Source organism: Callorhinus ursinus, unplaced genomic scaffold, assembly GCF_003265705.2.
Source record: "Callorhinus ursinus isolate GAN/ISIS: 27379988/994484 unplaced genomic scaffold, GSC_fseal_2.0 scaffold6, whole genome shotgun sequence".
In the NCBI taxonomy this organism is placed as follows: Eukaryota; Metazoa; Chordata; class Mammalia; order Carnivora; family Otariidae; genus Callorhinus; species Callorhinus ursinus.
The window spans coordinates 52,161,680-52,175,367 of record NW_027397068.1 but is presented as its reverse complement, the minus strand read 5'-3'; the positions used below and the strand labels follow the sequence as shown (position 1 = coordinate 52,175,367).

The window sequence follows — 13,688 nt, the reverse complement described above, 5'->3', positions numbered from 1 at the left end:
TGGAAAGGCTGGACAAGTTATAATAGCTATGGGGAAAATGAAATTTTTTTTCAGGGAGTTATGTGTTTTTATATTTTCCTGAAGCCAAAGGCTATTGAAATGGGAAGAAGTTTAATAAATAAGTAGAATATAATGTAAAATTTAGACCAGAGACACCAAAAGAAAAGTTTCATGGCTACAGAGTTCGTAGTTATTTGGTTGAATTCCAAAATAAAATTATTTATTCAACTACAAATGAGTTCTGTTAGGGGATGTGTAGCCTTAGGTTGCTGCCTAGAATCACAATTAGACTAATATTTGCACTCATGGCATTTGAGAAACTGCCTATTTATTTTCTGTCCTCCTTCCCCCTCCCCAACCAGCCCCCACTCCCGGTCATGCTCTCAGCACCATGCTTTAAAGCTTACTTTCTTTTGATAATAGATGGGGGATCTTCCCCTGGGTCTTTCTAGCACTTGAAGCATGTGTCTAAAACTAAAGCCCACAAAATAAGTAGAAAAAAGTAAAGGCACAATCGCCTGATTTATTTTGCATGTAATATAATTTTTCTGGTTTGACCAAGGTTTATACTATATCATGAGTTCCTTTGTTTGTCCCTCTACATACAATCAATAAAGTGATTTCTTGGTTTAAATTTAAATTACCCAGCACGTGGTCTATGTCAGTTTTGTGGACTACAGTTGGGTGATAGAGATCCTGATCTGGTTCTAACACAGTATCAGTGTGTGACCCTGGACAAATTGTGTAGTCTCTAGTCCACTATTTGCCTCTTTGGATTAACTAGATAATTAGGCCACCCTTTGTTTCATAAAGGGAAAATTATGTGAGTATTAAGAAAATTAAATAATTGGGTACAATCCAATGAACCAAGTTGATGCTCCAACTTTGGGCATGCTGATAACTTCCAGAGCTCTCTCCAGGGCGAACAGTGCCTTCACCAATGCCCAGAGGCACACATCCCGACATGTGCAGATGATGAGCCCTACTTCCTCCTCTCATCCCCCATTCCCTCCTCCAGCCTATTGCCACGATAGCCGCTGTTAGTTGCCAGCCAGTGCCCATCTGAAGATGACAGGAAGATGTTCACACATGTGACCTCTTCCCTAGTATGTTCTTGATCCTTTTAGGGGACCCTGTTCCCCTCTGTCTTCCATTATTCACAATTCAGTGAATCTCATCTTAAAACCTCTCATGAATACATGTTTTTGCATTTATTCTTCCATCAATTCTTTTGCTCTCTCCCTTTATAACCTAAGCAAAATCTCAGAACACTTTTCCATTTCACCAGTGAGAAACAAAGTTCCAATCTTATCTAAGAAGTAGGAGTGAAAATCATCATGCCCCTCACTAAGGAAATTTAAGGTTACATTCAGCTCATTAAGAAACAGTGACACCCATCTCTAAAGTCCTCAGGACTGTTGGTTCTATCTAGAATGTCTTCAGTTTCATGGTTTTAAAAAAGGTAAACCTATTTGTTATCACAAGCAGTCAAGATATACATAGAATGCTATAATTTTTAGTTTTCCTGTGTGTAGTTATAGCATGGTAAATATATTGTGTGCTATAAATGTAACATCTATATGGGTCAAGGTAGCAGAGAGGAAGAAATCAATGACTTTGGGGGATGATTCGGGGATGTGGGGGTGGAGATCAGGAAAGTCATTACGAAGAAAGGGATGCTTGAGCTGGACTTGTAGTTTGAGTAGGCTAAGTCAAAGAAAGACATTCCAAGCATCAGGCAAGCTCAGAGACAGGGCACCACTTGATGCATTTTGAGGAACAGGAAGTTGTTTAGCATTGTCAAAGTATGAATTGTTTGAGGGTTCTGAGGCAAGGGTCAGATTTAAGAGAGAGGGAGAGTGGGAGAGAGAGAGAGGGAAAGAGAGAGAGAGAGAGAGATTACCATGTGTCTTGGTGTTTTTTTTGACAAGCTCTCTACCATAAAACCCTGTACATTAACCGAACACATCTTAAACCATCGCTTTCTAAAAATGAAAGCATACCAGATTCTTGGAACAATTCTCTAAGTGTCCCCGAGGCCCTCACCATCGTGCTGTTCTGGGTAGAATGGCACAGACCACCTGACGCGAAGAGGAGCTGCAGCATCAGGGACAAGATGAGAGGAAGTAAGAGACAATTTGGGAAGTGAAGCAACTTGTCTTTGGGGCTGCATCATGGGGCCCGTGCTGCCGCACATGCGGACGATAAGGTCTCATGCCCATGCCAGAAAGGGCGAGCCCCTCATCTCCTTGAGAATGCGAAGGCAGGGCAGGAAGAAGAGGAGGTAGACCACCTTGGAGGGGGTGTTGCAGGAGAGCCTGCCTTCCTGCAGGCACAACGGAGGGGACAGCAGACCAGGGAGCAGCCTGTCTGGGCACCAAAGTGACTGCTGAGAGATTCCACAGACAGTGAGGCAGTGGTCTGGATCGATGAAGACGCCGCTAGTCAAACTTCGTAACGTTCCGAAAAACGTCCCTTTTAAGTGATAAAAAGTTACAGGAGTTCTATTTTCTGTCTGTGGTATTGCTTTTTCGAGAATTAGACCCCCACTGACATATAATATAAATAATAACATAAACCTATTCCCAACACATGCTAACATCTGTTAGATTAGGCAGTTTTTTCAAAGGCATAATTTGAGATATGCATTTTAATCATTTACTTTACTGAAACAAACCAAGAGTGGTGCCAGTTGAAGTGTCATAGTTAAGTTTTCTGTCCAGGTGGGTTTTTCCACTTTTCTAGTACTACTCACATGAAATACAGGATGGCTTTGGCATTACCTCATCTCTTCTGACCAAGACCCATTTCCCTGGGCACCCATCTCCCACTTACCACATAAACCTCCTCAGTCTCATTGGTTTTCTGCTCGTTCCTAAGTACTCATTGTTTACTAGACACCAGCAGTATTTTCTCCCTTCCTTTCAAATCTTTTTTGTTGTTGTTCAGAACATTATTTTGTAATGATATTCTTTTTTAGATTATTAGACAACTTAAAAAAGTTTCTGCATAAATTATTAAAAATAAAATGAGTCGTGTTTTGATTTCCTCGTCCCTTCCCATGAGGAAGAGAGAGGCAATTTTTGGTCGGTCTTTCCCATCTAGGCTCCCACCTCTCACCACCAATGGTATGTCAGGATTCCACTGCGTAGGGCTAGCCAAGACTTCAAATGCATCAACACGCGCTTACATTTGTTCTTCTAAAGTGAACCACCACTTTCCGAAATATCTACCAACACATTCCCTAAAGGAAGAGAGCACCCTGTAGCCAGGTACACTTTCTTAGTTTCGGGTTTTATCAGAGCCTCTTGGGATCCTTCACAGGACCCTAGGTGTCTCTGCGGTCACGGTCCCGGCTGTCAGAGACACAGCCAGGTTCTCCACAACTGTCCTAAACACAGTACATTCTTAGAACATGACCAAGTCCCTATGAGTCATCATTTCCACATTAGTGAGGGAGCTGATTTTCCTGCTATCACTGGGGGGATCCGTATTATTGACCGTCATGTCCAAAAGGGAAACCGAGGCAAGGAAGTTGGCCAACTCTCCCAGGATATATAAAGCTTCCAGGCCATCTCAGTCCTGGGAACATTACGCACACTGTAGCTCCATAGTTAAAAATTGGAAAATGTGTTTTACTTTATAAAAGGCATGACAAAGAGCAGCCCAGGAGAATATTGTCTTGCAGAGAACTCTGACTCGTCAATAAGGAATTGCAGAGACAGGATGGCCAGTAAAGAGAATCCAATTCCACCCCCACCTTCTTTTTTTGGGGACCGAAGTTCAGGAAATTTCACTTGTTTAAGCCGCAGGGCAATCAAGTGTGAGCGGAGCCCAGAGCCCAGGTTACTTGATTCCCGGTCTACTAATGCTCCTCCTACCGCATCCTTCTTAATTTTAAGATGCATTTCTACAATAAAGCAAACATTCCTTAATCACAGCCCTCGAACCCCGCGCTGCAGTCTGTCGTCCTTCCTTCTCCCGGCTTTCTGGCTTGGGTTCTGCAAGGAAGGGACCGACAGGCATCATCAACCTTGGCCCCCTCGGTACCTTTCTCGCACCTCACTGTCAATTTACCTGCAAAGCTGTGGAGAGCATCTTCGTTCTCCAGAATGCCTCTCTGTTTGGTCGCCTGCAGCTCACTTTTGGATTTCCACACCAGCTTTACCATCCTGATCATCTCGGGCAAGTCCCAGGGCAGCGGCCCCTGCTGGCACGCCGGCCGGCCGCCCGCGGAGGAGGGCAGCACACCTTCTGGGGCCGTCCACCTCCTGCCCAGCTCTGCCGAGTGGAAGTAGCGCTCTAGGACGGGCATTCTGCCCCGGGCCCCCGCCGAGGAGCTGGCGAGGCTGCTGCCGGGGCCGCCGCGGCCGCCGCTGTTACCGGAGGGGACAATCCTCCCAGGCAGGGGAAGGCGAAGCCCCGGGAAATCTCCTCCGGCTCCGGAAAGGCAAGCCTCCTCCAGCCTGGCACAGCCTCCCTGTCGCTCGGTCCCTCGCAAACGCGGCCGGCGCGGCGACTCGCTGGGCCAGGCTTCTCGCCGGTGAGAAGTGCTCCCGGGCGCCTGCCTTGGAGATGGAGCGCTCTCTCCCCTTGCTCTCTCGGGCACCGGCTGCGCGGCGCTTAATTAATCCCAGGCTGCAGCTGGGACGGCGGCAGGGGGGACTGCCATCGAGGCGTTAGAGTTTGCCTCTCCTCCTCGCATGCCTGTGTCCGCAATTCTCCTTCGGTGCTCGTCAAAGTTTGTCAAGTGGCTTGTTCAGCCGCTAAGGCCTCCAGGCAAAGAAACGGGGCTCCCCTTTGCCAGCCTCTCACGAGGGTCCCCCAGGGGCCGCTTATCTGAAGGTGTCAGGTGAGGAGTCACTCCTGTGGTGCACCAAGCCTAGAAGCTTCCCCCCCACCGGCTCCGGGCGGCGCGAGTCCCAAGGAGCTCTCGGAAAACGCGAAGCTGAGCGCCGGCAGAACTAATCTGCAGGGGCTGCTCTGGAAGGTCTGGCCGGGGGCCACCTTGCCTGTCCACTAGGTCTGCCCTGGGTTGGTGTTGTGCCGAAGGCTCCGGGTTGGAGCCTCAGCACCACGGTTCACACACTCCCCTCCTCCACACCCCTCCCCTTCTGTCATTTGGTTCTCAGCAAACCTAACTGGGTTTTGGCCTATTAGTCAAATCCCTTTGTAACCTCAGCTGCCCTTCAGCTGGAAGGGAAATAACATCGAAATCACATTCCAAAGCTAACTCCGAAGAAGTGAATTAGGGAAGCACCAAGATCCTCCTGCGAACTTGCAGTGGGGTCGTAAAGTCCGGACCGGTAATTTGGGATTGTTAGAAACCCATTTCAAAGGAAAACAATGATAATTTTAAAGGCTATTCCAGGGGGGGGGGGGGGCGCATACAAGGCACTGAAAATAAAGGAGAGAGTGTTGCCGATCCACTTTCCGGACCCGGAGCGCTCTGGACTTCATATCTGGGCCACTAACTGCTGTGTGTAGTTCAGTTGAGGACAATCATGCGCCACGCTGTTCGGTCCCACGGCTCCGAGGTGGAGACACCAACCCTGGAAGTCAGAACCCATTCAACAAAAGGGGGTGCCCCCTGTAGCTTGTGTGAAAAGCCCCAGACATAAATGAAAGTGGGGTGGTATTGTGTTTGGCACTTTTGTCAGCAAATTGAGTTTGTAGGAACAATTTGAACTCGAACATTCATGTGGATAGCTCCTGTTTTCTTGGAGGCCATTGCAGCAAGCCCAACTTTTTCTCCTCTTCACATCTCTGCATTGCAGAGTGCTTTATTTTGCTTGGCATTTTGTTTTGCTGAGGTACAATCTGTTGTTCCTGCTCTACATTCCTTGCAGGGCAGGTTTATCACACAATCATTTGATGTTTCTTTAGGGGAGAGGAGACTTTGGGAAAAGGAAAAAGACCATTGTAGGGTGTGTTTTATTTTCATCGCCCTCACCTGGTTTTTTTGTTTTTTTTTTTTTACAAGTTGAAACCAGTGAAGGCTACTGTTATTTTGTTGGTTATCATTATTCCTCTAAGCCTATGGTTAATAAGTTTAGTTTTCCACCCTGAGCTAAATGGTTTTTCTCTTTTTCTGGATGGAAAAATACACTGGTAAGCCTACTCTCTTTCCTAATAGGTGAAGAAGCGTCAGCATCCGTTGAGGGTATAAAACCACAATAAAAGACATTGAAGACACAACTGTTTGTGAATTTCATTATTGAAATATTGATCAGACAGCTCTTCTTGTAACTACCAGATATTCACTCAATCCAGTTAAGGAATATTCAGTGATCCACTTATGAGAAAGATGTGCCTTTTTTTTTTTTTAACTTCCCTCGTTGTTAAGGGATGAAGGGATTTAAGCATCCATGTGACACTTCCACCACTTCTGACAGCCCTTCTTATCTGACACTTCTATCAGACTGGGGCATTAAGGCTCTCTAGATTTGAAATGACTTTATTTAATAAGCACAGGTAGGCTGTCTCACACTATTAGCATATTTCCTGAATAATGTCTTAAACTCACTCCTCAGTCACAAACTTCCTTGACATAACAACTAAAAGAGTTTCCTAAGTGTTCAACTATTTTTATTTTTGTTCAGTTATTTTGCAATAGTACTTAGCATCAGGATATCCTGACCCTTGGAACAAAGGGGTTAAGAACAAAGAAAACAAATATATGATATAATATGTCACACACACTAATGTATTAAGAATACAACTCTACATGGAACATTTCTTTAAGAATGACATTTTAAAAAATCCAAGCATATAAATTTCCACTGTATTCTCTGTATTGTTTTGCATATTTCCTTGTAAAAGTATCTTAGAGAAGTTACAAAATGTTGGATCATTGAACATGAATGCTTCCTGGTAGAGATGAGTTAGGGCCAAGCAAACACCATCTCAAATTTTCATTCCCAAGAAGGAATCTAGTTTGTTTGAACGTTTAAAAATTGAAAAGGTTGCAGAATTCTTAAAAAACTTCTCCCCTATATGGGATTATCTTCATCCCAGGGTAAAAGTGCAAAAATACCACAAGAAAGGTCATTCTCATGGTATTTCTGTCTCACATAGAAACAGGAAGTACAGGAAATCTTGCGGGAAAGCTTGGCTCAGGAGATTTTTGGCTCAACTGCAGACTCAAGAGATCGGGATAAACTGACAAGATGCTAGCACTCGGACTAAAATTATTATGCCACACACATTCTCTAACAGGTGGTTTTGTTACACTTCATAGCTAGTATAGTCTGTGTTCTTTTTTGTCCTTCAGATAGTTACTTTGGAAGAGCATGCCTATAAACCTATGATTTTAACCTTCCTCAGTGAGTATCATTCACCTTGAGATAGTACCTATTGCCAGAAGTTTGGATCACTGGGGGAAAATGGACTGGTGAGAAGGTTCTGTACCCAGCGGAGCCATGGAGCAAAGAGATCTCATCTACGCGACTTGCGAGGATTCTTATAGATCTTAATATCTGTAATTAATGTGCTATAGATAGTACATTTTAAACTTTCAAAATAACCTCATTTTTAATTTCAGGCATGGTGAGCCAACCTAACTTTCCATTAAAAGGAAAATAAGGTAGTTCTTTTCTTGTGTAAAAGAAATGTAATGAGAAGTAACCAAGTCAAAGACAGCTTGTTCCAATGGATACCGAATTCTACCAAAAATACTTTGCTAGGTGTTTGCAGCTATAAAGGAAAGAATTTGCAACCACAATACTAAAATTTATGGCCAAGAACAAAGATTCAAAGACATAATGATTTAGAACCTGGATTATTTTGAAGAATTTCTAGTGTTCTGGGGGCTATGTAAAAATCTGACAGACTTGTGGGTGTTCTAGTCATTAAGCAGATAAGTCTTTATTATACGTGATTTTAAAAAGAAATATTAACAATATCAAATATTTCTAAGCATTTTAAGAAATACATTTTTAAAAGATTTATTTAGTTGAGAGAGAGAGAGAGAGATCATGTGCATGCAGGTCGGGGGAGGGGCAGAGGAAGAGACCATGACCTGAGCAGAAACCAAGAGCCAGACGCTTAACCAAGTGAGCCATCCAGGTGCCCCAAGAAATGTATTTTTTAATGGAAACTTGGATATGTATACTTATTTTGATTTTTTTAAATTTTGAATTTATTAACAGATTCTCACAAGACTTCATTTTAATGGAAATCTTCCCACTTAGATATTTTGGCAATACTTTATACACTTATCAAACCCTAGTCTGCCTCTATCTTTAGAGAAAAATTTCAAACTGTTGAAGGAGTTTGTTAGTTTTGTCCTTGCCTTTCCTCTCCATCAGTTCTAATACAGATGTGTAAACACTCACACACACACACACACACACACACACGACCACCCTGGTTTCACAAATGCAATTCAAATGAAATTCAAAATGAGCAAGGAAGGAAAAACAGGACTTTCAACTTTGTTTTAGTCTAAATAGAAGAAGCTCAAACAATTTACAGTGTCCTTCAAAAGAAATAGAAATGTAATAACTTCGGCCTTAACTAATCTCCAGGAATGATGCCAGCAAATAGGGAAAGAGACGGTCTGCAGACCGACCACATAAGGCTGCACACATCTCCACTGTCACGTGGAAAGGGAAGAGAGTCGCTGGGGCAAGATGAGGAGAGATGAGGTTCATAGTATGATTTCACAATAGGTGTTTAAACTACAACCAGGTCTTATTCACTTTGCGGATATGTATTAATAATGAGAGCAAGAGCAGAAGGGAGAACCTTTTGTGTAACCCTTTTCAAACACCAGGGACCTGCCTGGCCTCCCCAACCTAGGTTCTGGTTTTCACTGTGAGTTACCCCTTCTTTTATTCCTTTGCTTTACACATTTAAAGAGAGACACCAGGGTTTTAGCTGGCATGAGATCTCTATCTTGGCTCTCAGACATCTTAATTAATGCTAAGTTTACTGCCTCTGACAGTTAACCCATAACAAACGAGTCCGATAACACAGGGATTGAGAACGAAATGGCAGAAAGACTTGATTTTCTCCACTTTGCTCTCCTCCCTGCTGTCGAAAACCCATAAAAAAGACATCGTTTTTTGTGGTAAGACAACAACAACAACAACAAAAACCCCTCAAAACAAACAAAAACTCCCCCCACCCCCTGCTATTCTCTCCATTACTGAACACCTGATGCTTTGCTGTGTGACAATGACATCCTCTGGCTGAAACCTTTCCAGGATTTAGAACTTATTTCCAATTGGGGAAGATTGTAAGTGGAGTACGCTTTTCATAATTTCATACTGTGGTGTGTCAACTTCTGAATAAATAGCTACAGCAATGAAATCTCCAAAGCAGCCCTCTAAGACTTAGGGTTACAAAAAGTATGTTTCCATCTCAACTCACCCCAGAGCTTTGCCTCAAACTTAGTGACTTCTCCATAAATGGGTATGATGTCAATAACCATCTTACCCATCACACTGGGATCTTGTAAAAATAAAATAAGATTAACCTGTTGTTAATTTAAAACCATAAGGCACTATAAATTTTTTAAATGATTATTTTTGAGCTATAAGAAATTATAATTGACAATTTACCTAAACTCAAATTTTGTATATGTTTTCCTGGGATCTATTAGAAAGCTGAAAAGTCAACCACCCAACCCTTGAAGTAGGTCTTACTTTGGCAATTTGTATTCCCCAAGAAGATGTAGGAGCAGAGGAAATCAAAGGCAGGGGTCTTGGAGTACTGGACAGTGGCCCAATGGGAGAGGCAGTGAGGGATTTAATGTACAAAGGTGGGGTAAAGTAGGCTTATAAAATGATTGAAGTGTGGATGAGAACAGATAGACAAAGGACGAAATATGTGCTAAAAAAGGGTCTCAATAGAATAAATATTCATTGTAACTGTTTTTTAGAGGTGGGAAAACAGCCCATGAATCATATGTAGGGTCTCAGCCTGCATGATCTGCACCATCATTATTATTCACTGCTCTGGTTAATACTGTATAGGTTCCCTTGCTGGGGAATTTCAATTTTAGCCCACAGTGACTAATGGTATATTTGATATTCACGAGCTGTACAGCTTTGTGTCATATGCTGTGGTTGTGAACATGTGTGTTCAGGCCTTCCACTGGCCTCATTTCCCTAGACTAACTTATGTGGGCCTCAAATTTTTTGCTTGGGGGTCTGTATGCCCCAAGCATTTTTATAATTTTTTTTAAAGATTTTGCTTATTTATTTGAGAGAAAGAGACACCATGAGTGCGGGGGGGGGGGGGGGCGGGGGGGGGGGGAGAAGCAGAATCCCTCCGGCAGCAGGGATCCCAAAGAGGAACTCGATCCCAGGACCCCAAGATCATGACCTGAGCTGCAAGCAGATGCTTAACTAACTCAGCCACCCAGGCACCCCTATAATTTTTTTAAAAGATTTTATATGTTTATTTGAGAGAGAGAGAGAAAGATGGAGAGTAAGCAGGGGGTAGGGAGAGAGAAACTCAAGCAGACTCTGTGCTGAGCGTGGAGCCCGATGCTGGACTCGATCCCACGACCCTGAGATCATGACCTAGGCTGAAACCAAGAGTGGGATGTTCAACCAACTGTGCCACCTAAGTGCCCCACATTTTTATAATTTTGATTGCGCCTTGCTGATCTCTGTTTAATTGATGTGTTTTTAAAGGAAGTGGAGTGTGTTAGACCAAATATAATGCTTAAAAAGTAGCCTAAGCAAAGTCTGAAATACATTTCTATCTTTTTTTTTTTTTTGCTGGTGGGAATATGAATTTTGGAAGCTTTTAGAACTCAAGGAGGCTGAAGGGCAGATGATCTAGACATTCCTCAAAGAAATGCTGAGGAATGACTGAGTGAGGTTTTCCCCCTCTTGATATAATAATAATAATAATAATAATAATAATAATAAAAACTCGACCACTAATAAGATAGAGAGATTATCAATAACATAACATAAAAGGAAAGTGAGAGAATGATAAACAAAATCTTCTAACAGGACCTCTTTGTTCCCTTGGCATTCATTTATTCTTATGTTTATGGAGTTCAAAGTCAATTTGGAAGAAGGAAATTTGAAATTCCAACTGCTACATGTGTAGGGAGTATAATTTTAGTGCCTCTTCAAAGTATTCTTTATTTTTTTCTCTATCACTCACTACCTTCTGGTGATTATGAATTAATCTATGAAAGTATATATGCCTGAAGGTATCTCTCAGGTGCTACTCCAGAGCAGTGTTTCTTAAATGCCAGCATGCATACAAATCACCTGGAGATCCTATTAAGTGCAGAGTCTGATTGGGCAGGTCTGGGTGGGGACCTAAGACTCTGCATTTCTATAAAACTCCCTGGATTTGCAAGGCTGCTGGTGGTGGGCCACACTCTCAGTCCCAAGGCTAGAGGGCTACCATGTAGCAGATACTTTCTGCCTCTGCCATATTAGTTGTTTATGAAAGATAATGCAGCTAGAGTCCTAATCTTTACAGATACACATATTGGGACTCTGGAAACAATCAGTACTGGCTCTGGTCAAACACTCTGAATTGGAAATAAACAACCAGAACCACAGTGTAAGAGCAGGACTGTGTCTGGCGACATTCATGACATTGAACAGCTACTTGGTTTTTAAATTTTGTTTCATTCATTTATTCATTTCTTTTCCCCTATGAATTAACTGTAAAAATAGAGTTGAAGGTCCAATATAAGCCACTGTGATGAATAATATATATGGAGTCTTAACTTTAAACCAAATGTCTATTTTTGAAAATCTTTTCTCACCAAATGTGAAACAAAATCTGCTTAGGCCAATTTTGCCATTCCTCCTTCTTGCCAGTATTTTCTTGTGCTCCCATTGCCGTGTTCAGACCAATCAGAACACAGGCAAGCCTCGGAGTCTTTGATCTCCATCATCAGGGATACTCTCACCAAGACCTGCTCCTTCATTTGATTTGTTAGAGGTCTATGTAAAGTGGTCTTTGGATGAAGCCTGGCAATCTTTCCCACTGTGATATTCCAGGCACGAGTGAATGGTGGCCAGATGATTCCACTAAGCAAAGATGGAAAAGAAGAAAGTAGGCATTCATGGCCTCTTACCGCTAGCAGCCAACGGTGCTGCTGACTCAGGGAAACAGACCGCAATGTCACAGCCACAGAGAAACACAAAACACAAGAGATAAAGAAGATAAACTCTGCAACAGGCTGCACTCTTTATCAGGGATCGCTCAGAATCTATGCAGCTCCAGGCATAGTATTGGTGGAAAAGTGATGCCAGAAGCAAGAGGCAAGCGAAATCAACCGGAAGACAAGGGTAATCAAGGGCATGAGGTTAGAACACCACCACATTTACGTAATTAAAAATTTGTACAGTTAAAAAAATTTGTACAGTTAACTAAGAACACTTAGAATAAATGAAAGCATCTGCTGGTAATTGGAAACACAGTTTGGTGTATTTTTTTCCCATTGTCTTTCCTGGTTCTTTCTAAGGCTAAGTGCTTTGCTATGATTACGAACACCTATATTTCTTGTTGTTCCCCGGGGGTAACTGAAAAACAGGGAAGAGAAAGCTGGAAGATTTTAGATTAAAACTAATATATATCATGGTTATTGTTTTAGATAATTTTGGACCCCCTTTCCTCTGTGATGGAAAGAGAATCAAGGTAAAATGAGGCCACTTAACAGGTTGCATATAAACACTCTGGAACACATTCTCTGTATAGGACAGTACAGGTATTCTCACCAGCCCCTCCCCTTTTGATATGTAGTGTTGCTGGAAGAATAACAGTAATACCATTATCAAGGAAAGAAAGTCTAGCACACTAGAATGTTTGAAACATTGATATATGTATAAGGTCTTCATCATGAAAAAATTCTTCAAGAGTTTCCTTTTGGGAACTTTCTTTTCCAGCCTGCGTTCAAATGCTAACTAGATTTTGCTTCTTCTGTTCCATAAGTTATCTAAAATGATTGCATATCCTTCTGCCTATATCATGTGGTTCCTGACTGGGACCCACCCTATTTTCTTATCTGAACCCCTGACTCCTCTTACTCTCCTTTCTCCACGACCGCCTTCCTGAATCCATTTTGCAGCCTGATAATGGGACTCCTTGCGTTCTTTGTTCTTGGAGCCATCTTTGCGTTCGATGTTAATGTTTTGTTGCCTACTTAAATAGTGTAAGGGAAAGTACACCTACCTACCTTTGACTTGCCTATGTTCACATACTTTGCTACTCCTACATCTGTGTATCTTGATTAGAGCATTAGGGGTCAACTCCAGAATCACCTTTTAATAAATGCCTTTTTAATAATGCTGTTATTACTTTCTTTTCTGCTTTCAAACTTTGAGGAATCAATTGATTTGAGCTATTAAAATGTATTTTTCAAATCTGCCATTAAACATTAAAAAAAACTTCAGTAAAGTTTTATTTATCTTGAATGGTTCTGGCATTGCGAATTGGACGTACTTTATGACCATGTCATTTTCAAATATGTAACAAATGAAAAGTGATGAAAATATTATTAATCTGATACAAAGAGAATTATTACTTATAAATATAGTCCAAATCCCTCTGTTGGGCATTTAATGCTTTCAAAAATAGGTTCCCACTCACCTAGTTCTCTAAACTCACTGAGCTTACATTTGACACCCAAAATTTCTATGAAAATGATATTGTTGTCCAGACATGACAGATGTGCTGTCATATTTTGTATGGTAGGCAGA

The 13,688-nt window shown here is 42.1% G+C and overlaps 1 protein-coding gene across 5 annotated transcripts in view; it reads right to left on the bottom strand.

Annotated features, from left to right (window-relative positions):
- PDE7B (phosphodiesterase 7B) overlaps positions 1-13,688 on the bottom strand; it is a 314,673-nt gene that overhangs the window by 139,758 nt on the left and 161,227 nt on the right. The window contains exon 1 of one of the 5 annotated variants that reach the window (XM_025865833.2): positions 4,078-4,622. The exons of the other annotated variants lie outside the window; for them this stretch is intronic. Within the exon in view, the coding sequence (XP_025721618.1) occupies positions 4,078-4,315 (238 nt within the window). The 5' untranslated portion in view covers positions 4,316-4,622. Of the gene's footprint in view, positions 1-4,077; positions 4,623-13,688 lie in introns of those variants that run through there. 5 annotated transcript variants of the gene reach the window in all.